The following is a 22,955-nucleotide window of genomic DNA, read 5'->3' as shown; positions in this document are numbered from 1 at the left end:
TTAACCTGATGCTTCTGGTACCCTGCCGAGTTCCCTGTCTCCATCTGACGTGGCAGCCCCGAGTGGTTGCCCAGGACCCTTGGGCTGGTGCCTGATGCAGGGCGTGTGGGGAGCAGTTCCAGGGACCCAGGACAAGCATGTCCCCCTTCCATGGCCTCAGCTCAGGTCCAGGGTGAGCGGCTGCCTTCCAGCTGGGTGAAGCTCTACGGCAGGTGTCCTTTTTTCTCGTCTTCTCCTCCCAGGCAGACGGGGACAAGCCACCCTAGCACTGACGGGGGAGCCTGCAGGCAGGAAGGTGCTGGCCCTTTAGCGCCCACCCTTTGCCTTCGCCCTGTAGCAGGCCCTGCAGCTGAACCCTTGTCGGGGGGCAGGGTTGCAGGTGAGCACAGGCTTTGGGGTCTCACGGACCTGGGTTCAAATCCCACTATATAGTGAACCCCTAACCTCTAATGATGGCAAAAATTTCCTATGAAAATAAAAAGTTTGGTGGGAATGTAAAATGCTGCAGCTGCTGTGGAAAACAGTACTGGAGTTCCTCAAGAAATTAAACACAGAATGACCCTTTGATTCAGCAATTCCACTTCTGTGTATACACCCAAAAGACGTGAAAGCAGGGACTCAAACAGAAATTTGTACACCCACGTTCACAGCAGCATTATGCGCAATAGCCAAAAGGTGGAAGCAACCCAGGTGTCCCTCGATGGATGAATGGATAAACAGAATGTGGCACTGTATCCATACAATGGAATATTATTCAGCCTTTAAAAAGAAGGAAATGTTAACACACGCTACAGCACGAGTGAAACTTGAAGACATTATGCTAAGTGAAATAAGCCAGTTGCAAAAAGACAAACACTGTCTGATTCCACTTATGTCAGGTCCCTAGAATAGTCAAATTCAGACAGAAAAGTAGAATGGTGGTTGCCAGGGGCTGGGGGAAGGGAGAATGGGGAGTTGGTGTGTAATGGGTATAGGGAGAGTGTCACTTTGGGAAGAAAAAAGTTCTCGAAATGGATGGTGGTGATGATTGCTGAATAATGTGAATGTACTTAACGCCACTGAAGCGTACACTTAAAAATGGTTAAAATGGTAAATTCCATGTTATATATATTTTATCAGAACAAAAAAATGCATCATCTAAAAAAAAAAGAAAAAAAGAGCTGCATTGCCAAACAAAATATGTCCTGGTCAAATTCAGCCTCCACTAAGAAATCTGGCCCAGGGGCTGGAGGCAGGAAGGGCTGGGGGTCTGGGAACTGAAGGGTCAAAAGGATGGAAAAGAACAAGTGGAGATGGAAGAAGGGGCCCAGTGAGGCTTGAACTTGCCTCCAGCTGCCCACGTGGCCTGTGACACTCAGGCACCAAGCCCCACGTCGACAAGCCCCCTCCTCTCTGTCCCCACCCTCCCTGCCCCATCCAATCCTCGTCCTACCAGGGCCTCCTCCTCTTTGGCCTTCGGTCCCTCTCCCACATGGCCTGGGTGCTGACCTCTCTAAAGCCTGGATCTGACCACGTCTCTCCTGCTTAAAATCCTCTGGCAGCTCCCCTTTGCTCAGCTTCAGCTGGCAAACAATTTCTAAGCTGACTCGCCCCTGCTTTTCCAGCTTCCCGGCCATGCCTTTCCTGAGCCCCAGGTTCCTTTATGTCACACACCATGACCAGTTCTGAATACTTTCCATGTGGCAATTAGTAAACATTATCTCTAATTTTCTCAACAACCCTGCAAGGTGGGTATCACTGACTCTATTTTAGAGAAGGAGAAACTGAGTCTCACACAGGCGAGGTCAGACTCAGATCTATACTCTTCTCTGTCATTCACTCTGCTGCCTCAGTGCCTTTGCATATGCATGAGCATAAGTCTGTTAGCCCTCAGGTTTGGTTCAGAATCACATGCGATCACTCTAATGTGCCCTGACACCACCCACACCCCTGTCCCAGGCATTCCCCACACGGTTTTCTTCATAGTGTTCACCACTGTTGGAAATCATCTTACTTGCTTACAAATTTAATATTCTTCTCTCCACTAAAATGTAAGCTCCAGGGGCTGGCCCGGTGGCACAGTGGTTAAGTTCACACATTGCACTTCAGCAGCCCGGGGTTCACCAGTTCAGATCCTGGGTACGGACATGGCACCGCTTGCATGCCATGCTGTGGTAGGCGTCCCACATATAAAGTAGAGGAAGATGGGCATGGATGTTAGCTCAGGGCCAATCTTCCTCAGGAAAGAGAAGAGGATTGGCAGCAGATGTTAGCTCGGGGCTAATCTTCCTCAAAAAAAAAAAAAAGTAAGCTTTGGGAGAGCAAGGACCTATCTGTCTGGTATCCCCAGCACGTGGAGCATGCCAAGGGCACTGTAGATGCTCAGTAACAACACTGATGTGATGAGGCTGCGATGAGCGCTGTCAGATTCCTCCCAGCCCCGGCCCGGCCCTCCCTCCTGCTTGCTCCCTTAGCCCTCTGACGCTGGAGATGCTGGTAGTCCCTTGCACTAGGCCTTGTGGTTATCCTTTCACTCTTGGGTCTCCCCCAGCAGACCCCAGCGCCTGGCCTACACCAGTGCCCAGCCACCTCTTGCCAAACACCTGGATCAATGTTGGAACATCCCCACTTGGCACTCGGTCGGTTCCTGCTCCATTCTCACGATGGGCTCGGAATCAGGTACCATCTTCCGAAGGGCAGGGCCCGCCCTGCGCAAAGCCCTCTGGGGCTAGGGTCTCCCCAAGGGCCAGCCAAGCTCAGAGACCCGCCCATCTTCAGGAAGAAACCTGGGACAAGAGGACAGGGAACACAACCATAGCAGCAGCAACTTTTATTGCGACCAGAATCCCTGGTCATGTGGGAGGGGATGGGGCAGAGGGACTTTTGGTACTGATGCCATGTTCCCGGTCCAGGACATGAAAGGTCTGGCTGACTGTGCCCTGCCCTTCCCCCGCCCCCCGAATCAGGGCAGGGCGTCCGACAGGGCTGAGACCAAGGGGAGTCCATTTCAGCAGACCTTTCATCCAAGGGAACTGAGGAAGGAGGAGCAGTTGGTGGTGGGGGACCAGGTGGCCCAAGATGCTCAGGGCACTTTGGGCTGACTTCTGCACATGTCCTTGGTGGGTTTTAGGGGAAAGCAATGAGGCGAGCTCTGCTCACGGGGAGTGGGTAGGGAGGGGGAAACAAAGGGCGAGGTGAGAAATTGCTGGCCAGTGACCACACAGGTGGGACCTCGGGATTCCAACTTCTAGCTCAGGGCTGTGTCCACCCCCTGCCTCCCACCATTCACCCCAGCCTGGGTGCCCAGCCTGGCCAGCCTCGGTTCCTATGTGGGGATCTGCATATGGCCCAGGTCCTGGTCCATGATCTGGAGGACGTCGTCCAGGATGGAAGGCCCCAGGTCCACGTGCAGCGAGAGCAGGGAGCTGGCATGAGACAGGAAGGGCTCCTCTGCCCCCGACTCAGGGGTCAGCCCATTGTGGGCCGAGCCAGCCTCCGGAATTCTCCAGATGTCCACACTCCCTGCCTCCTGTGGGGAAGGCTGTGGGGAAGACTGAGGGGTCTCCAGGTGCAGGCGAGGGGGCTTGGGTGGGGCCTGGGTTGTGGGCAGGGTGAGGGCCTGGGGCCCACCGATGACTGGGAGGGAGATGGCGTTCTTGAGCAGAGGGGACGGCCCGTCGGGGAGCTCCTGCCCATACAGCGTGGCCGTGCGGGTGAACTGGAAGGGGAGGTCGAAGGTGCCATCCTCCTCAGGTCCCTCGACCGCTGTCCCAGGCAGGAGGTGGAACTTGCCCTGCAGGAAGGAGATGTCACCAAACATGTCGCTGCCGCCTCCACTGCCGATATGAATGGTGTGGCGGAAGTCCCCCAGCGGCGGGCTGATCATGTCTGAGGACAGCAGGTCCCGAAGCTTCTCTTTCTTGCCCTTGCGGCTGCCGCGCTTCAGATAGATGGGCACCTTGGTAGACATCGTGACCTCACCACCCAGGCCTGGCTGCTGGAGCCAAGACAGTCCACCGTGGAGCTCACGGCCTCCTGCTGCCTCCTCTCACCACCCTTGACCTGGAACCCCCAGAGGGTGGTTTTCAGGGACCAAAACTTGCAAAGGGGCTAAGACTAGCGTGTGGGGTATGACCAGAGTGGGCCCAGGGAATTAGAAAAAGAAAGATGAACGATCAATGAAGTCAGAGGGGTCGAGATAATAAAAATCACTTTCTCCCAAAAGAGTTGAAAACGCTTCTGAAAATTGGAAGCAGAAAGGCAGAGATCTCGTCGGCAGCAATGCTCTCTGCTCTGTTCTCGTGAGTATCTTCCTGGTCCGTGGTTGAGGAGCTGAAATACCAAGGGGACAAGTCAGGGACAGAAGACAAAAGTCGGAAGCATCTGTCTCGTTTCTGGATCCCCTGTGTCAGCCCTGGGAGCCCAAGGGGGGCCGCTGTCCTGGGGGAGCCCTGGAAGAATCGTGTTCATTCATGGACTCAGTGCGCCTTAGGGCCTGGGTCACCAGTGCCAAGCCCTTCCCTTTGCAAGTGGGGAAACTGAGGCCTGGGAACCCGAGTGACAGGCCCGAAATCGCACACAGAGTCCTGGCTCTGGTCTCTTGCCCTGGGTCCCCAGCTCTGCTTCTCACCAACGGCCGGGTACTCAACCCCTACCGCACATCGACGGTGCCCTAAAACACGACAGGTGACAATTGTGCGGGGGTCTCACAGACTTCTCTTGATTCCCTACTTGACTGAGGACAGAGATCTTGTAACCTGTCTTGTCCACCCAGGCCTGGCACAGGCTGGACAACACACAGCAGATGTCCAGCCAATGGTGCCGAATGACTGACACCTCCACTCATGTCCCACCTGGAAGTGACGTCGCTTTCTGGGAGTTTCCTTTTCTCCTCCTCCGGGTGAGCAGTCCCTTATGGGCAGAGGCTGAGTCTAAAGTACTTTCTGTCCCTCTTTCCTGCCCCAGCACCTAAGGGGAAGATGGAGCTGGGGGTACAAATTTTTCAGGGGCTTTGCTTTGTGCCTGGCATTTTGCTGAGTTCTTTGCAAACACATCTCATTTAATCAACACAACCCTCCTCCTATTGTTCCCATTTTAAAATTAGAGCTATTAAGACATTTTGGAGGAATTCCCACAAGGCATTGCAGAGGGAGAGAAGAAAAAAGCAAAAATGTAGTAAAGAAGATTCCATTTATTGAAAGTGTCAAGCAGCGCCCCAGCCAGCCTCCCCATATATGCATGAATGTGCCTACATATACAGGCCTGCAGAGGATTAAACCCGACATGAGAACAGAGAAGAATATGGAAGGCCAGCACCAGATTGTCATATGGGTACTTAGATTGGGATGGGGTGTGGGCTCAGTGACGTGGGAGCAAAGCTGTCCTCAATAAAAATAACAATCTGTAGTATTTGCTCATGATACATCCATGTGAAGGGATGGTCGCCAAAATGTTGATGGTGGTTCTCTTGAGGGGGTGGAATTTCAGGCGACTTTCCTTTTCTTGTACACACTTTTACAAGCTCAAATTCTTAACAATAAGTATATATTATTTATGTGCATATATTATTTATGTAATCAGAAAAAATAAAACTATTATTAATGCGGAAAAAATAAATACACTCTGGAGCCTCCCCCAGAAAAAGGAAGCATTCGCAGCAGTCCGTCTGGTTCCCATGTTGGGCGACTGGCCGATACGTGGACAAACCAGAGCCCAGATGTACAATCAGAGCACAAAAGGCAAAGAAAGAAACTCGTCCAAGGTCACCAGCGGGTAATCAGATGAGCCCACCTTCTCCCACTGCCCCCTCCCAGGCTGGCAGGGGCCGAGCAGGTGGGAAATCGCTGGGAGGGGCCGTGCAGCGGGCAGGTCTCTGCCGGTTCCTCGGCCCCCTTCTGCATCCTGGGGCTGGCAGGAGGATGCAGGAGAGGCGGAGTCTCAGCTCCTCCCTCCAGCCCACGCCCTCACTCAGGAAACCCCACCCCAGGACAACACCCTAGGTCAGTGTGCTGAGCCACAGAGACACCGGACATCTTGCCCCTCCCAGAGCACCTGCAGCTCAACAAGAAACCAAAGAGTGACTCTCCTGAGGTGGAATTCCAGCTCAGCTTGGAAGGCGCTGGGAGGAGAGTGGAGAAAGCAGTGGGCGCCCTGAGGTCTTGGAATCCCAGCTCCGGTTCATTTACTGGTGCCCACCATGACAGGCCTGGGGGGATGCTGACACACATCCTATCTGTGCCCTTGGCAGGCGAGAAGTCCTGTGGGAGCTTTTCCTTCCTTTTTCACTCAAGGAGAGTGAGGCTGACTGGTGGGATTTGCGCAGAGCCTGGGCCAGGTCCCCCGCCCTTCCCCAATCACACAGGGGCGCCAAAACAGCCTGAGTGTTTCCACAACAAGTCGGGCGTCCCTGACAGCTGTCTCACTCTGAGCCAGATGTACCGCCCAATTCCAGATGTGGGGAGAACCGAGGCTATGGGGAAGGGCTGGGCTAGCGTCAACCACCCAGGGGAGAGCTGGGAATTCCAACCATGAAGCCCTAAGTATTCAGATTTGGCAACCACAAGACCCCAGGCTCCATTCGAATGCTCCTAGCCGCAGCGCGGTGGGTTTCACTACTGCCCTTTACAGAGGCAGAAGCTGAAGCTCAGAGATGTGAGGAAACTTCGCTGAGGTCACCCAGCTAGTAAGGGGAAGAGTGGGCACTGGTACCCAGCGGGTTCCATGTGGCTCCGATGCAGTGGGGCACGCCACCTCCACAATCTCCTTGGGGAGCAGGAGAGAAGCAGCCTCCCAGCTAGGCTGGGGCACGGGGTCCCCAGGCCTCCTCTATCTAAGTCCTCCCTCTTGGCTGCCCCCCCCCCCCCCCCCCCCCACAACTTGCAAGTGTCCCAGAGATACGAGAGTGAACTCTCCATCAGGACAAGGCCTGCAGCAGTGTTAGGAGCAGATGGGAGCCATCCCAGCTCTGTGGGCTTGCTCTGGACAGGAGCGCTGGGCCTCCTTCAGAGAAAATGACTTCGGGGAGGCAGAGCCCCTCGAGTCACAGGAATGCTAGGCCACCAGGGGTGTTCAAAGAGCAGCCCCCCTGACCTTGAAATCAGGAGACTGACCTTGAGTCCACCTCCACCTGCGACTCACTCTGTGACCTTGGGCGAGACACCTCTCCTCTCTGGCCCTCACCTTCCTCATCTATCAAATGCGCTGACAAGTCATCACCAGAGGGCTCCTGGAGACCCTACTGGGACACTGCACGTGGGAACGCCATGTGCAACAGAAGGGGTTAGAGGTCACAGTCAGCCCCGTCATTTATTCAGCAAATAGCTAGAGGGCCTTCGTCAAACATTCTAGCTCTCCACGGACAGTGCTCCAAACAAAACCAAAAATGAACGGCCCTGGCCCGAAGCGTGCGCCTCCTCCTGACCCCCCGACGTAGCCTGCGCAGAGAACCCCCTCTCCAGCCACAGGGTCTCCGGGCATCCCGGTGCGGAGCCGTGCTCGCCTCCGCGGCCGCTGGGTGGCGCGCGCGCTCCCTCTCTCGCCCCGCATCCCGGAGGAGTCGGGCGCGCCCCGGGGTCTCCAGCGCGCCTCCAGCTCCAAGCAGGCGCCCCTCAAGGAGCGGTGTGCCCGCGTACCAGATGCGGATTGTCCGCGGGATCTTCTTCTCGTGGGGGGGGGGGGGGGGGGTCTGGTCTCAAAACTAGACAATCGGCGGGGAAAATGGGGCGGTTGGGGACCCTGCTCGGGTCTCCAAGCTCTGGGAGGAGCCTCCCCCGTGCTTTCCGGGCTGGGAGATGTCCGAGTGTCCGCTCGGCGCAGGGCCAGAGCTCAGGCGTGCGGGCCCCCGCCCCCGGCTCCCGCGGGTCCGGCTCCTCAGCCCCAGCTCGGGTTCCGGCGCCGATCCCTCTCCGCCCTCTGGCCGCGCGCAGCCCAGCCCAGCCCGGATCCGTTTCAGGACACTCGCGGTCGCGGCTAAAGATAGGAGAACACCTCACCATCGGCTAAAAATACGACCCCCAGCCCGGGCGGGGACGCTGGGCGGCGGGAGGGCGCTCTCGCGTCCCCGGGGTGGGGCAGGGGCTAGGGCTCAGGCTGGAGGACGGGACCCGGAGTTCGGGTTCGGGATGCGCTGCGCCCCGCAGGCGGAGGGGGGCGCGGGCGTGGCCTCGGGACCGAGGCGCAGGCGGGAAACACCGTGGAGCCCGAGGCTCCCAGGAAAGAACCTGCGCGGAGGTGAGACGGAGCGGGGGCGTGAGCTGGAACGCGGCGCCACAGGGATGGGCCCCTCGAGGGGTCTCTCGGAGCCGCACACGGGCTGCAGAGTCCCGGCCCGAACTCACCTTGAGGCGCACAGGCGGCCGGCCCGCGGGCGGCGAGAACTCCAGAGCTGGACGGCGCGGCGCTCCGACCCGATCCCGGCGGGGAAGTTACTGTGCGAACCGTGGCCCCTGAAGCTCCGCCCCCGGCCCGCGGAGCCAATGCCGAGGCTGCCCCAGCCAGGCCCCGCCCACTCCGGGCCCCGCCTGGGCTCCCCCTGGGGAGGCGCCGCGCCCGGGGGCCGCAGCCGCGGGGGCCGAGGGTCCAGTCCAGGCTCCGGCGGCCGCGGGCCAGGCGGCGTCGGGTGCCCGGGCTGCACTCTGCGGCCTCCGGCTATGCCCGTCGGAGCCAAAACTTGCGATTCTAGAAAGGCCGAAGGGTCGGCAGCCGGAAGACCGAGTTCTTGAGAATTCGCAGAGCGCCCTTGGACCGGTTCCCTCCCTGGAGGGTCGGGTCGGGGAGGCTCCCGCCCCAGGGTGTTCAGTGGCTACTAAGGGAATGAATGAGGCCTTGGAAGCCCCTACATTAAAATATTACAAACTTGCAAGAGGTTTCAGGAGTTTACTGCCCCATAGAAAAGAGGGCGTTGAGGGCGTGCGAGCTGAGTGGCCTGGGCACGCCCATATTTGCCGTCAGGCTAAGTGGCTTCCGGGGCGGGGGTGGGACCCGTGCTTAGACACATTCCAACGTTGGTTGCTTGGTTCATTCATTCATTCGTTCATTCATACAGTACTAGAAAGGTTCAAGGGCAGGCCCTACACCGGGAGCTGGAGGTAGAGGGCAGGAAACTGCCCTCGCTGCATTCAACGATTCAGCAGATCCTTGCTGAGCATCTGCCAGGTGCCGGATGCTGTCCTTGTCGCTGAGGATTCAGCCCCTCTGGACTGAGACCTACAGTCCAAGGAAGGGACGGAGGAGGAAGCCCAAGTCCCCAAGTACGCCGGGATAGCCTCCAGGGCGGGCAGGTGCTGGGGAGAGTGGGACAGAGGCAGGGTGGATCGTGATGGGGGAGGGGACCTTGCTTTCTGGAGGGTGACAGCCATGACAGTACAGTGTGACCAGGATGGTGAAAGCTTCCATACCGTGACTGTGGGAGGGACTGCCAGGGGGCAAGGTCAGGAAGGCGTCCTGAAAGAGGGAAGGCTGCTGGGGGTGGGTGGGGTCGGCCAAGTCAGGAGGGAGGGAAGGACCCGCAGAAGGGGAGCTGGGTAGGCAGGATGATGGCCTCCCCTAACATCCACGTCCTAGTCTCCAGAACTTGTGAATATTTGTTACATGACAAAGAATAATTAAAGTTGCTGATGGAATTGCAGTTGCTAATGAACTGACTTTAAAATAGGGAGATTATCCTGAATTAGCTGGGCAGGCCCAGTGTAATAACAAGGTCCTTAAAAGTGGACGAGGGAGACAGAAGAGGAAGTCAGAGAAAGAGATGTGACAATGGAAGGTGGGCCCGAGACATGCTGTGTTGCAGCCTTCGAGATGGAGGAAGGGGCCACAAACAGAGGAATGCGGGCGGCCTCTAGAAGCTGGAAGAGACAAGGAAACAGATTCCCCCAGAACCTCCAGAAGGAACTAGTCCTGCTGACACCTCGATTTTGGCCCGTGAGACCCATGGTGGACTTCTGACCTACAGAACTGTAAGTTAATACATTTGTGTTGTGTTAAGCCACGAAGTTTGTGGTAATTTGTGGCAGCAGCCGTGGAAAATGAATGCAGGGAAGTGTAGGGTGTTAACCCTGAGTGGTCCCTGCCCCTCCCTCAGTCCCCCAGGGAGCCTCAGTCAGGTGGATTCTGCCAGGACTGGCCCAGTGGCTCAGAGGAAAAGTGGCCTGGACAGTCAAGGGAAGGGGCATGGTAGCCCTGGGCCAAGTCGTGATGTGGTGGGGAGGGGTTGTACCTCTGCCTGCTCTTGCCACCTGTGCTCTGCAGGCACCCGCCCACCCAGGCCTGCCTGTGCCCCTTAGCAAGTGCCTCCTGTCCCTGAGCCCCTCAAGTCTTCTTCAAGCCCAGCAAGGTGGGCAGAGCCAGCATCACTGACCCTCTTTACAGAGATGGAAATCTCAGCTCCAGGTACTGACCGTGGCCTGCTCAGCCTGATAGTGGCAACGCATACGGGCTCTGAGCCCCCCTCCCTACTCAGGCTTCTCGCCAGCCACAGTCACCCTGCCTTTCCCTCCCTCCTACAGCACAGCCCTGGGAGAGAGGGGACAGCCCGGCACCAAGCCCTGAACACTGCCTCGGGCCACAGACCCAGGTTCTGAGCTGGCTCTGCTGCTGACTTGCTCTGTGGCCACAGGCACAGGACTGTCCCTTTCTGGGCCTCCTTGCCTGTAAAATGGGAGTTAAGTGGGTCCCAAACAGGACAAGGGAACACACAGCCCCGCAGGCGGCCGTTTCGTGAAAGCATTGTAACAGGAGCTTTGGGGGAAGGTCGGCTGGCCTTGCCAACTGGCCTGGAATGGCTCTAATGATGAAGCCCCCTGAGCCTGCAGGAATGTGGCTGAGGTGCAGCCCCCCACCCCCTGCCCGTCTGCTCAGAGTCTTCCATTGGAGGAGGGGCCTGGAAAGGGTCAGGAGCTCCATTCAGAGCTGGTGATAAAATGGAAAGTTGCAGGGGTGGAAGCCTGGAGAGGCAGACTGTCACCCAGGGCCTCATAAAGCCAGGGCCAACTTCAGGGCTCCTGGGAGAGGGTCGGGGGCCCATTGGGGAGCGCTTGGGGATGGGTGGAGAGCAGCAGATTTGGACCCCTCAGCCTGGCCCAAGCCTCTGCTCCCCTCCCTCAGCCTCTAGTGATATGTCCAGCCTGGCTGCCAGGCTGGGGCTCCCAACCAGGTCCCAAAGCCACAGGAACTGCCATCTGCGCTCTGAGGACTGCTGTAAACCTGCCTGGATGTGACAAGCTTCCGCCTACTGCTGACTGCCCATGCGCTCGGTGCACTTCTGCCACTGGCCACAACAAGGGGCCCCCCAAAGACCAGATCTGAGACACAATCTGTGCCTGGTGGTGGGGTCTGTGCTTTGCAAGTGCTCAGACAGGTAGTCGCTGTCCCCATTCACAGATGAGGTTGTGTCGCCAGGCCGGGGCCAGAGGAATCCCTGGGGAGCCTGCTGCCGGCTCCTCGTGGTTCTGCTGAACGGACGGGATCTTGCATACACACCCGGTGGCGCCGTGAGAGCCCTGCAATTAATGAGGATTTCTAAAACAGGATTTCATTTACTAAAATTGGCTTTTTTAAGCAACTTCTCAGACTGTGTGTAAGGGCCTGAGTGTGGGTGGGGAGGCTGGGATCCTGAGCCAGGGGACGGCCGGGGCATCCTGCATTTCTGACCCAATGGACACTTGGGCCACCCTCCCCCCGCCCAGCCTGCACCCTGTGTCCAGGGTCTGGTGCCTCAGCCAGGGCCTGGGCTGTTCTTGCTGGAAGGGCTCCTGGACACCCTGGTGGCAGAGGGGGCAGGACCCTAGGGACATTTGGGAGGAGCTAGGGGCGAGGAAGGCTGCGATGGAAGAATGCCCGGTAGGGATATGCAGCTTCCTTCTCCTCAGCCTGGAGCCTCTCCCCAGCCCTGGGATGAGCCCAGTCGGTTCCCTCCCAACCGCTCGGCTGTCCCCCCAACACAGGACCCTGTGATCGCCACACAGGGACTGACTCAGCCCTTCCTTCCTCTCCCAGCCTCTTCTTCCTGGAAATCGCCCACGTCAGCAGCCCCAGCTCCCCTGGGGGAGAGAGTGGGAAGCCCCCTTCTCCAAGGTTAGCTGGGGAGGATGGGGAGACAGCCAGGCAACAACTCCCAGGCTGGAGCCAGCTCTCCATGACCCTGCCCACCAGGGACCCAGGGCTCTGGAGGCAGGTGGGACAATGGGGACCAGGAGCCTGGGGGCAGGTCTGGGAGAAAAGGGTCACAAGAGAAGGATGGTGATACTCTTGGGGGCATCTGGCCAGGCAAGGTCTCTGGACGGACCCCAACCCGCCGCTCTGGGCCACAAGGCATCCGGGAGCTGGGTAGGCGCTCCACCCGCCCCTGGGAAGTGTCCTCCATCCCAGTCTGAGCTCAGCCTGCGGCCCTGTGGCCTGAGCCAACCCCAGGCCTGGGTCAGCTTTTTCCTTGATTGTTTCTTGTTTCCTTCCTCCCCTGGGCTCCTGCCAGCTCCAGCCCTGCCCTCCTCACTCTTCATGGCCTTCAGAGAACTCTGACCCGGCAGAAGCTGCGATTCGAGATGGGAGTCCCCTGGGAGCCGCCCCCAGCCTCTGCCTGGGACCCCTCCTTGGGAGTTGGGTGGCTGGGCCTTGCTGGGGGACTTTCCTTTGGGTCTTGATTTTGGCCCAGGCCCAGGGCCATGGGGGTTTCCAGAGTGGTGACGGCCCTGTCCTAGGGACTGGCCCAAGGCACTTCCTCCCAGAGGCCTTTGGGAGTATCTCAGCCGCACGGCTGTCCTTTGCCCGGGGGAACATGGAATCCACAGGAACCATCTTCCACACTTCCCACCCCTTCAAAGCGCCTTGTTGGGACTCATTTTGAAAACTCATATTTGCATCTACCTTGTGCCTGGGCTGTGCTGGACTTGAGAAGACACGGATGGCCAAGGCTGGGCCTCAGCCCTCAGGGAACAGATAACCCCCAGGGAAGCAAAGAACCAATTCGAAAACAGCACACTCTGTACCATCATGGAGGCCATTGACAGCAGAGGCCGGCTCTGACTCACCTCTGTCTATGGCAGCCCAGTGAGGATGGGGCTCAGTCAGTGCCTGTGGATTGAAGAAGAGCCCAAAAGAACAGCAGTGAGAAACATTAGTTCTGCTAGAGGTAGGAAAGCCGAAGGGAGAGTTAGGAGGGCTTCAAGGAGGAGGTGATACTTGAGCAGGATCTGAATGGATGAGTAGGAGTTTGCCAGGCAGAGACAGGAAAGGACATTCCAGGGGGAGCAGGCAGAGGCAGAGGCAAAGGCCAAGAGGAGTGCAGGTAGATGCACGGTGTGATGGGGAAACCAGAGATATCCAGTAGACCGCGGCGTGGGAGAGGGGGAAAGTCCAGGAGAGGAGTAGGTGAGCACTGTTTTCCTCATCCAGAGTTCATCCCTCTTATTCTGGTAACCACTCCTCAATTTTCTAGTCTCAAGTGTGACTGCCCAATTCCCAAGCTCTAAAAGTGGACCTGAGACCCAGGCCTAGCCAATCTGAGTCATAGGGATGGTTCAGGGATGGGCATACAACACCAATGAGCTTCAGCCTGGGGTCTTGCTGGGACTGTTAGGGTTACAAATGCCAAGATGTCACCCCAGGGCTGCTGGTGGCCAGCTCTGCCACCCTGAGGGGAGAGCATGCCTAAGAATAAAGCCCTCATGAAGAAAAACAGAGCCAAGAGAATAACTCTCAATGACATTGCTTGTGCTGCTGGATCCAGCCATGCCTGAAGCAGATATTCATTATAAATACCAACAAATTACAACTGATGTTTAATCTGGTTTGGATTGGGTTTCTATCACTTGCCACTGAAGACCTTGCCCATTAAAGAATAATTAAAGGCAGGCAGGAGCTCCTGCTAGCTGCTGAATGCTATGGGAAGGGAATGAAGGATCTGTGTGAAGGTGCAACTGGATCAGAATTCCTTTTTTTTTTTTCATTTAAATTACTTTTTTGACACAGTAATGCTTTCATGTGGTCCAAAATTCAGAAGACACAAGAAGCAAAAGTCTCTCTCTTTCCCTGGCTCGCCAGGCATCCGTTCTCCTCCCCATAGACAACCAGTGTTATCAGTTTCTTGTAAACACTTCTAGAGATAGTCTCTGCATGTACAAGCAAAGCCCTTCCCATTTTTTACACCAATGGCAATATTTAAACAAGTAAAGCCCCAAAGTACTGCAAGTGGGGGTGGAGGGAGGGCAGACCCCGTGTTGGCGGCAGTCGGGGTAACTCTGCGGGGGCCATGGACAATGACATTTTATGAGCATCTGCTATTCACACTGTCCCACGTCTTGCTTTTTTCAGGTGACACTGTGTTTCTGACTGCTCCATATCAGTCCACAGAGTGTGTCCTCGGTTCACTTTTTACAGCTGCGTAGTGTTCCAGTGTGTCATGATCGACGTAAGTGGGTCTCAGCTGATGGACGTTTAGGATGTCCCCACCCCTTTCCTGTGACAAGCAGCGTAGCAATGCGTCACTTTGTGCAAGTGCTGCTGCACGTATGTCTGCGGGCGGCTGTGGAATAAATCCCTAGGCATTTGGGAGTCAAAGGACGCACACAGTTGTCGTTTAGTCAGCTCTGTCCGCTCGTCCTTCTCAGGGGATGTGCCAGGTGCCAGGTACCAAGCCCCCCGCACAGACCACAGGGCCCATTTCTCCTCAGCCTCACTGGCCCCTGGTTCTCGAACTTTCTGATCGTCGTCAGTCTGAAAGGTAAACACCGCACGAGGCAGAGGGGCCTCGGCGTATCTTAGTCTGCGTTTCTCTTCGGACGAGTGAGTTTGGCCATCTTTTCTAAGTTTCAGGGTCTTTCGTATTTCCTTTCCCGTGAACTGACTGCAGCGTTACGCTTAGGAAGGTCTCTTTAGAGAGGGGACCCTGGAGGGAGACCTGACTGGAGGCAGGGGCCACTCTGGGGACAGTTGGTTCAGGAGGGAGACAGAACTGGCCCTGATCTGTGGTGTAAAAGCCGGAGTTGGAGGCAATGAGGTCGCAAGATTGGAATTTGGTGACAGATCTGCCATGGGGGCCACAGTGGGACAGAAGGGGGGTCAGGCCAGGCCAGGGTGATGACTTGGGTGATGGGGGGGCAGAGGAGGAAAGGGAGGGGGGTGGGGCCGCCAAGGGAGTTGGGGGGTTCTGGGGGACAAAGACCATGTGCTACCTGCCCGTTCCCCACCCCACATCGTGGGTGATGAAAAACACCGGTCTGATCGCCTCGTGCCCCTGCTCGCGCTTCAGTGCCCGCTGACCCTGGGCAGACCCCTGCTGGCCTCTCCAGCCTCAGGCCACCTCTCCGCTCCCTCTGCTCCAGACACGGGACTTTCGGCCCATCAGCCATGCCCGGCCCCCAGGGACCGGCCCCTTGCACACGCTTCTCCCTTCCCCTCACCTGGCCACCTCTCGGCAGCAGTGTCCCCTCTCGGGGAAGCCTTCTGGACCCCCAGTCGACGTCAAGTTCCCTCGGGGAAACTCGGGACCACCGTCGTCTCTGGGCCATCATCCTATAACTCATGTCCATCCCCCACTGGACTGTAACCACCACTCTCTCCAGAGTGCATGCCACACAGAAGGTTCCAGATGAATGAATGAAGGAAGGAACGAATGAATGGCAGGAGGCTGGGGATAGCAAGAAGGGGGCCACGGGAGAAAAGGGATTAGGAAGTTAAAGAGCCTGAGTCGGGAGCACTCTGTGAGTCATGGCAGCCACTTCTGGCCCATCCCCGGCCCCCTCTCCCCACCATGGTTCTCTCTGCACTCCGGTGTTCGAAGTTTCTGTGCTGGAGCTGAAGCTCCGTGCGGAGCCAAGATTCTGTCTGTTTGGTTCATCTCTGCATCCGATGCTGATGAGGAGCGGCTCGCAGCAAGGGGTTGTGAACCAGAGCAAGCGTGGAGGCAGATGGCTCCAGGGCCCCTGCTTCCTTGTCTCTAAGCGCCTGTTTCTGTGGCGGTGGAGAGGAGGACACGTCCTGACGAGGCGTTCCCTCGGCGGTCATCTCTCATGGGCCTGCTGTGCACCAGGCGCTCTGCAGGGCCGAGACAGGATCTCTGTCCTGAGGGAGCGGGCCTTCTGAGACTGACTCACAGGGAGGGTATCACCAAGGTGACAGGATGTGGAGGGCTGAGGAGCGGCGGGCTGGCAAGTTATGTGCACATATGTATGTATTTTCCTTCCTTTAAAATCATCCATGCACAACACAAAAGATTTCAAACCTTTTTTTTTTTTTTTTAAAGATTTTATTTTTTCCTTTTTCTCCCCAAAGCCCCCCGGTACATAGTTGTGTATTCTTCGTTGTGGGTTCTTCTAGTTGTGGCATGTGGGACGCTGCCTCAGCGTGGTCTGATGAGCAGTGCCATGTCCGCGCCCAGGATTCGAACTAACGAAACACTGGCCGCCTGCAGCGGAGCGCGCGAACTTAACCACTCGGCCACGGGGCCAGCCCCGATTTCAAACCTTTTGAGAGTGGACACGACAATAATTCTCGAGCCCCCCCAACCCCTGGCCCCTAGCCCTCCAACCCCCATCCCCAGAGGTAAACCATTGTCCCAGAAAGATTCTAAGGGGCAGCACATTGGAAGGGGACTCAAGTCTTGAGGGGAAAGTGGGCCTCGAGAGCCTGCGGGGAATCAGGAATGGCCGAGCCTTCTAGAACTTTGGGCCAGTGCTCCTCCTGCCCCTGGAGCAGAGATCCTGGGCTGCGGCTGTCTCGCCGCCCTGCTCTCCCCTTCCCGCTCCTCTGGGTGGGGCCTGCTGACTTGGCCTCAGTCCTCTTTCTCAGCACGAAATGCTTCAGACCCTGGGAAGATCTGGGAGCAATGGGAGCAACAGGATGGGCCGAGGAGATGGGGCTCGGCTGGGCCCTGCAGGTCGCTGGGCAGCCGCCTGGGCTGCAGGGAGCAGTGTGCAGGGACCAGGGGTCAGCGAGGTCACAGGGCAGCAGCTGTTCCTGTGACCTCTAGGGGCTGCCCGGCCCAGGCAGCTGCAGCGCCTCAGCTGTCAGGCGGGCCTTGGGCGGGGAGGAGCCCAGGGAGGAGGCTGGGTCTGGGTGGGAGAATCTGGAGCTGGCCGGGGGCCCAGGTGGGTCCAAGGGCAGTTGGCCCCTTGGTCCCTGGGGCCCTGGCATTCCCAGGCAGCCTCAGAGGGAGCAGAGATAGGCCTGGCCACTCAGGACAGGAAACCCAAAATGACAGAGGCCAGAGTGACGGAGGGACCCAAATACCTGAGCACGGCTGATCGAGTCCCACCTCAGTGACAGCCACCTCGGGGACCTCTGGACCATGCCAGGAGTGTCAGCTCCATCTCTGGTGTTCCCTGTCCTTGGCCGGCCTCCCAGCCAGTTCTGTGGCTTTTGAGTGTGATGAGCCTTCCCCAGGTGACTGCCCGATCAACCTTTCTTTCCTTTTTTTTCTTTTTTGAGGAAGATTAGCCCTGAGCTAACATCTGCCACCAATCCTCCTCTTTTTGCTGAGGAAGGCTGGCCCTGAGCTAACATCCATGCCCATCGTCCTCTACTTTATACGTGGGACGCCTACCACAGCATGGCATGCCAAGCGGTGCCATGTCTGCACCCAGGATCCAAACTGGCGAAACTCGGGCCGCCAAAGTGGAACATGCGAACTTAACCACTGCGCCACAGGGCCGGCCCCTCGGTCAACATTTCCAGTCCCCACCTCTGACCAGTGCTGTTCCTGTCATCCCATCGGCCTGCGGGGGTCTGTGCCCCGTTAACCCCAACCTGTCCCCACAGTCCCAGGCATTTCCCCGGGCACTGCTCCTCAACCACGTCTCCTCCCCTGGGCTCAGGCCCCGGGGCTGCCCTGGGACCCTGGGACTCCTTTTAAGTCTGTCTTGGGTGGCCAAGTTGGTGAGCATGGCAAGGTGGAGAGACAAGGGGTTTGGAGTTTCAATCTCCGCCCCATTGCTTACTTAGGCCAGTGGCCTCGACCCTCTTGGAGCCTGCTAGCCGGGTGGTTGGGAGGGTCCGATGTGATCTCTGTGTTAAAGCACACATGGTAGGTCCTCAGAAATGCTCATTCCCAAATAAAAAAAAAATCTTTAAAAAAAATTTAAAAGAAAAAAGGGGCTGGCCCCGTGGCCGAGTGGTTAAGTTCGCGCGCTCCGCTGCAGGCGGCCCAGTGTTTCGTTGGTTCGAATCCTGGGCGTGGACATGGCACTGCTCATCAAACCACGCTGAGGCAGCATCCCGCATGCCACAACTAGAAGGACCCACAACGAAGAATATACAACTATGTACCCGGGGGCTTTGGGGAGAAAAAGGAGAAAAATTTTTAAAAAATCTTTAAAAAAAAAAGAAATGCTCATTCCTGTGCTTTCCTACCTGAGCAGTGTTTTCCCTGTCCATCCCCTGGCGCTCAGCTTAATCCTGCTGTCCTCGTTAAGGACCTCATCATTTTGGTTGCAAGTGACGGAAAGTTCAACTCAAACTAGTGTAAGAAAAAAAGCAGGGGTGGTATTTGTGGTTCAGGTTCAAGGGCAGGGGGCTAGCTTCACCAGATCTCAGACAGCGTGGCCTGGTGCTGACCCCTCTCTCCACCTCCTGGCTTTACGTCTTCTGGTTTAGTCCAGACTCAGGACGAGTTTCCCCTCCTGGTGGGAGGATGGCTGCAGCAGCTCCACCCTTGCAGCTGTGTCTTTTCTACCACTCCAGCAGAAGCCCTGGAGTCATTGCCTTTGGACTGTCTGAGGCCATGTGTATCCCTGGCCAATCACTGAGGCCAGGGAGATGCAATGTGCTGTTTGGTTTGGGCGAGGGAGCCGTGTGGAGGTGGGGTGGTTCCTGGGGCACTGTTCCATGGGAACGGGGAGTGGGTGCTGGGTGGCTGTGTCCTGTGACAGTTCCTAAACTGTCTCTGGTCCCCAGCCTCCCCCAGCTTCCCTTTGCCCCTTGCAGCACCGCCAGTGCTTTCCTAAGATGCTGGTTGGTTACCGTCCCTCCCTATTCAGAAGCCTTCCCTGGGGCAGAATCAGTGCAGACGCTTTTGCAAGGCATCCTAGACCCCACAGTCTGGCGCCAAAGCACCGTTCCAGGCCCACCATTCTTTCCTTCCCTCTCTCCCTCTGTCTTCCCTCTTTCTTTCTCCCTCTCCCTCCCCTCCCTTGCATTCCCTTCCTCCATAAATCTAAAGCCCCTCCCCCCACCGTTCCTAGGTATATACCCGAGAAGTGAAAACATATGTTCACGAAAAAAAACTTGTACACGAGTATTCACAGCAGCATTATGTTTTTTCAGTTATTTAGTTGAGGTCATAATGGCTTATAACATTGTGTAATTTCAGGTGTAAGTTATTTATCAGTTTATCTGTAGACTGCATCGTGCTCACCACCAATAGTCTAATTTTTATCTGTCACCATATATAGGTGCCCCTTTACCCCTTTTGCCCACCCCCACCCCCCTCCCCCTGGTAACCACTAATCTTTTCTCTTTGTCCATGTGTTTATCTTCCATGTGAGTGAAATCATAGTGTTTGTCTTTATCTGTCTGGCTTATTTCACTTAACATGGTACCCTTAGTTCCATCCATGTTGTTGCAAATGGGATGATTTTGTCTTTTTTATGGCTGAGTAGTATTCCATGGTATATATATACACCACATCTTCTGTATCCATTCATCAGTGGATGGGCACCTAGGTTGCTTCCACGTCTTGGCTATTGTGAGTAATGCTGCAATGAACATAGGGGTGCATAAGTCTCTTTGAATTGTTGATTTCAAGTTCTTTGGATAAATACCCAGTAGTGGGATGGCTGGGTCGCATGGTAGTTCTATTTTTAGTTTCTTGAGGACTCTCCATACTCTTTTCCATAGTGGCTGCACCACTTTGCACTCCCATCAGCAGTGTATAAGGGTTCCCTTCTCTCCACACCCTCTCCGTTTATTTTTTTGTCTTGGTGATTATAGCCATTCTGACGCGTGTAAGGTGATATCTCATTGCAGTTTTGATTTGCATTTCCCTAATAATTAGTGATATTGGACATCTTTTCACGTGCCTTTTGGCCATCTGTATATCTTCTTTGGAAAAATGTCTATTCATATCCTCTGCCCATTTTTTGATCTGGTTGTTTGTTTTTTTGTCGTTGAGTTGTGTGAGTTCTTTACACATTTTGGAAATTAACCCCTTGTCAGATATATGATTTGAAAATATTTTCTCCCAGTTGGTGGGTTGTCTTTTCATTTTGTTCATGGTTTCCTTTGCGTTGCAGGACATAGCAGCATTATTGACAGTAATCAAAAAGTGGAAACAACCCAATGCCCATCAATTGATGAATGGATCCACAAAATATGGTATGTCTGTGCAATGGAATATTTTTCTGCTATAAAAAAGAATGAAGCACCAACACAGGCTACAACATGGATGAAGCTGGAAAAGATTATGCTACGTGAAAGAAGCCAGACACGAAAGGTCACATATTATATATTCTGTTTATATGATACTCCCAGAATAGGCAAATCTGTAGAGACAGAAAGTAGATTCATCTTTTCTGGCAGATGGGGGTGGGAGGAGATGGTGAGTGACTGCTAATGAGTATGAGGTTTTCTTTTTGGGGTGATGAAAATATTCTAGAATTAGATAGTGGTGATGTTTGCACAACACTGTGAATATACTAAAAACCACCGAACTGTACACACTGAAATGATGAGTTTTATGTTATTATATCTTAATAACAATTTTTAAAGTGTTAAAAAAAAATCCAGGGGCTGGCCCTGTGGCATAGCAGTTAAGTTCAGCATGCTCCACTTAGGTGGCCCAGCTTCTCGGGTGTGGATCCTGGGCGTGGACCTACACCACTTGTCATCCATGTTGTGGTGGCGACCCACATATAAAGTGGAGGAAGATTGGCACTGATGTCAACTCAGGGCTAATCTTCTTCAGCAAAAAAAAAAAAAAATTATATCCAACACCCCCCCTCCCCCCGACCATCAAAGCCTTTCACCTCTAGTTAGAGGGAGAAGCCACGTGTGTCCAACCAGGACTGGCTCTCAGGTGGCTCAGCTAGGAGCCTCAGGGTCAGAGGAAAGGAAATGTAGGTCACACAGAGAAGGGAAAAAAAAGTCAGGCCAAATGGCTCCTCCCAGCACCAGGGGAAGCAGCAGGGTTGGGCTGTGCTGGGCTGGGTGACCCTAGGTCAGGGAAAGGAAACGCCAAGGCCAAAGTGGCTGCAGAGGGGGAGCAGGATGGAGGTGCTGGAGAAGCAGTCGTGGCCCACCCCCTGCCCTCACCCGCCGGGTGCCTCCCACCCCCAGAATCCCCCAGCTTCGTTCTTGGCATCCATCTGGGTTCCCACACAGGGGAGCGAGAAGGGGCTTTTGTTCCCCTAGGCAGCTCTCCCCTGACCCTCCTGGAGACAGAGCCTGAGTCCTCAAGGGTGGCCATGCAGGGGTTAAGGGCAGGCAGCCTCAGGCTGTGCCAGGCAGGCGAGCGAGGGAGAGGCGGTCACCCTGCCCGGGCAGGGCTGGGCCAGGCTGGGCATCGAGGCGTGGAAGGCCAACTAGGTAAGAGTTTCCTCAGAACCACCTGCTTTGCCCTTGGGCTTGTGTGTCGAGGGCACAGGGTGTGACCAGAACCAGACAGATGCCACCAGAGGGGCTTCTGCCCTCCCAGAGCCTTGCTTCAAAGGTCAGGAGCCCCGGCGCAGGTGGAAGCAAGAGCCTCATCTGAGCAAGAGGGATGACAGGGCAGGAAACCAGTGACCCAGCTGAAGAGGGGCCTCGGAACAGTCAGCTGGCAGTCGCTGGGCACGACTTCCTGATGGGAGCAAAAGTGAACCATCTGGTGGTGGAGGCACGTCCACTAGACCTGTCTACAATCTGGGGTTCGCATCCTGCTTCCTTTTTGTTTGAGTTTTAAATGCCTGCTCTGGCCCTCCCGGATCATTTGCAACAGTCACACGGCTCGTATCCAGGCAACGGGCTCTGCTCCCATTCATGCTGAGCTCGAGGTCTTTCCTGGGAGGTCGTGCAGCTGCCTCCCGCTGCCCTGCACATGCCTCCCCGGCCCCCCCGGGATGCAGGTCTTTCCTCCCCCTCTGCCACCGGCCCCCATCCCCCCCTGGGCTTCTGGGTCTGAGTCTGTCATAAGGGGAAAGTAATTTGCCAAGGGGGGACCAGGATGTCACCATTCCTCACAAGGCATCTTTAGCAGCAACATGAAGAGCCAAGAGCTGGGGCTCCCAGAGCCACACATGGGCTCCCCCGATAAGGCCTTGGAGCTTTGTTTATCGTGGCTGAGGGCCTGTTGGTTAATCTCCCCAGACAAGGGTTTTCCAAGGCAGGGAGGGGCGGGTTTGTAGCTGACATTTGGCTTGGGAGAAATACAAATGATATTCTCGAACAAGGGCAACTCTATCAGGTTGTGGAAGAGGGGCCCGGGCTCCCAAGATGCCACATCCAGAGGCTGATAGGTCCCATGGCCCTTCGGACCGCGCCTGGATGCTTGATGTGCGGGGGAGGCCGGGGAGGAGAGAGAATCAGCCCCCCAAGCTGGGCCCTGTCTCTCGTTCTTGTCTTCAGAGGAGGCGCCTGTGAAACCAATGAAACAGAACAGCAGCTGCTTGTTTTCAGAGGGAGACCAGTCCCACCCAGGCCTGGTCAGATCCGTCATCCATTCCACGTCACCGCGGGAGGTGGGAGGCAAAGGTTGGACACTGTTAGGTTACCTATTTATCTCTGACTCAAGGCGAGTCAGCACCTGCTGCTCCCACACACACTTCCCCGGGCCCAGCCGCTGGGGGTTTGTGGTCTTGGCTTTGGCATGTGAGGTAGGACAGCCTGCCAGCTTAGGGCAGAGACCCACTCCATGTTTAGCCAGATGCCAGGACACACAGGCACGGAGATGTGTTGGGGGCCCTAGAAGGCCTGGCCTCGTCCAAGTGTTCTGGGCTCTAGGCGAGCCCCGGGCTGCTGTGCAACTTGGCAGGGCCAGCACCAGGGAATCCAGCTTTGGCACAGTTCCGTGAGGC

General features: G+C 56.1%; 1 protein-coding gene and 1 long non-coding RNA gene across 4 annotated transcripts; one reads left to right on the top strand and one right to left on the bottom strand.

The window, feature by feature from the left end:
• Positions 1-2,794: 2,794 nt before the first annotated feature.
• Positions 2,795-8,455, bottom strand: CDC42EP2 (CDC42 effector protein 2). 2 transcript variants are annotated; one of them, XM_014844858.3, is made up of 3 exons: positions 8,316-8,387; positions 4,833-4,947; positions 2,795-4,311 (listed from the first exon to the last, which is right to left on the bottom strand). In XM_014844858.3, exon 3 carries the CDS (start codon positions 3,947-3,949, stop codon positions 3,305-3,307), a length of 645 nt encoding a protein of 214 aa, XP_014700344.1. In that variant the 5' UTR covers positions 3,950-4,311; positions 4,833-4,947; positions 8,316-8,387; the 3' UTR covers positions 2,795-3,304. The 2 variants fall into 2 exon arrangements, with proteins under 2 accessions (XP_014700344.1, XP_014700343.1); XM_014844857.3 differs by lacking the exon at positions 4,833-4,947 and having other exon boundaries at positions 8,316-8,455.
• A 67-nt stretch (positions 8,456-8,522) lies between these two features.
• Positions 8,523-11,534, top strand: LOC106833589 (uncharacterized). Of its 2 annotated transcripts, none has more exons than XR_011495168.1 (3): positions 8,523-9,227; positions 9,767-9,932; positions 11,080-11,515. It is a non-coding gene; the product is annotated as an uncharacterized lncRNA (long non-coding RNA). The 2 variants fall into 2 exon arrangements; XR_006521957.2 differs by having other exon boundaries at positions 8,525-9,227; positions 9,632-9,932; positions 11,080-11,534.
• Positions 11,535-22,955: the final 11,421 nt, after the last annotated feature.

The sequence above is a fragment of the Equus asinus genome, chromosome 17, assembly GCF_041296235.1.
Source record: "Equus asinus isolate D_3611 breed Donkey chromosome 17, EquAss-T2T_v2, whole genome shotgun sequence".
Classification (NCBI taxonomy): domain Eukaryota; kingdom Metazoa; phylum Chordata; class Mammalia; order Perissodactyla; family Equidae; genus Equus; species Equus asinus.
This window is presented reverse-complemented; position numbering and strand designations above follow the sequence as displayed.

Excerpts from the sequence above, each read along its gene's own strand:
- CDC42EP2 (XM_014844857.3), bottom strand. The coding sequence starts at position 3,949 with ATGTCTACCAAGGTGCCCATCTATCTGAAGCGCGGCAGCCGCAAGGGC.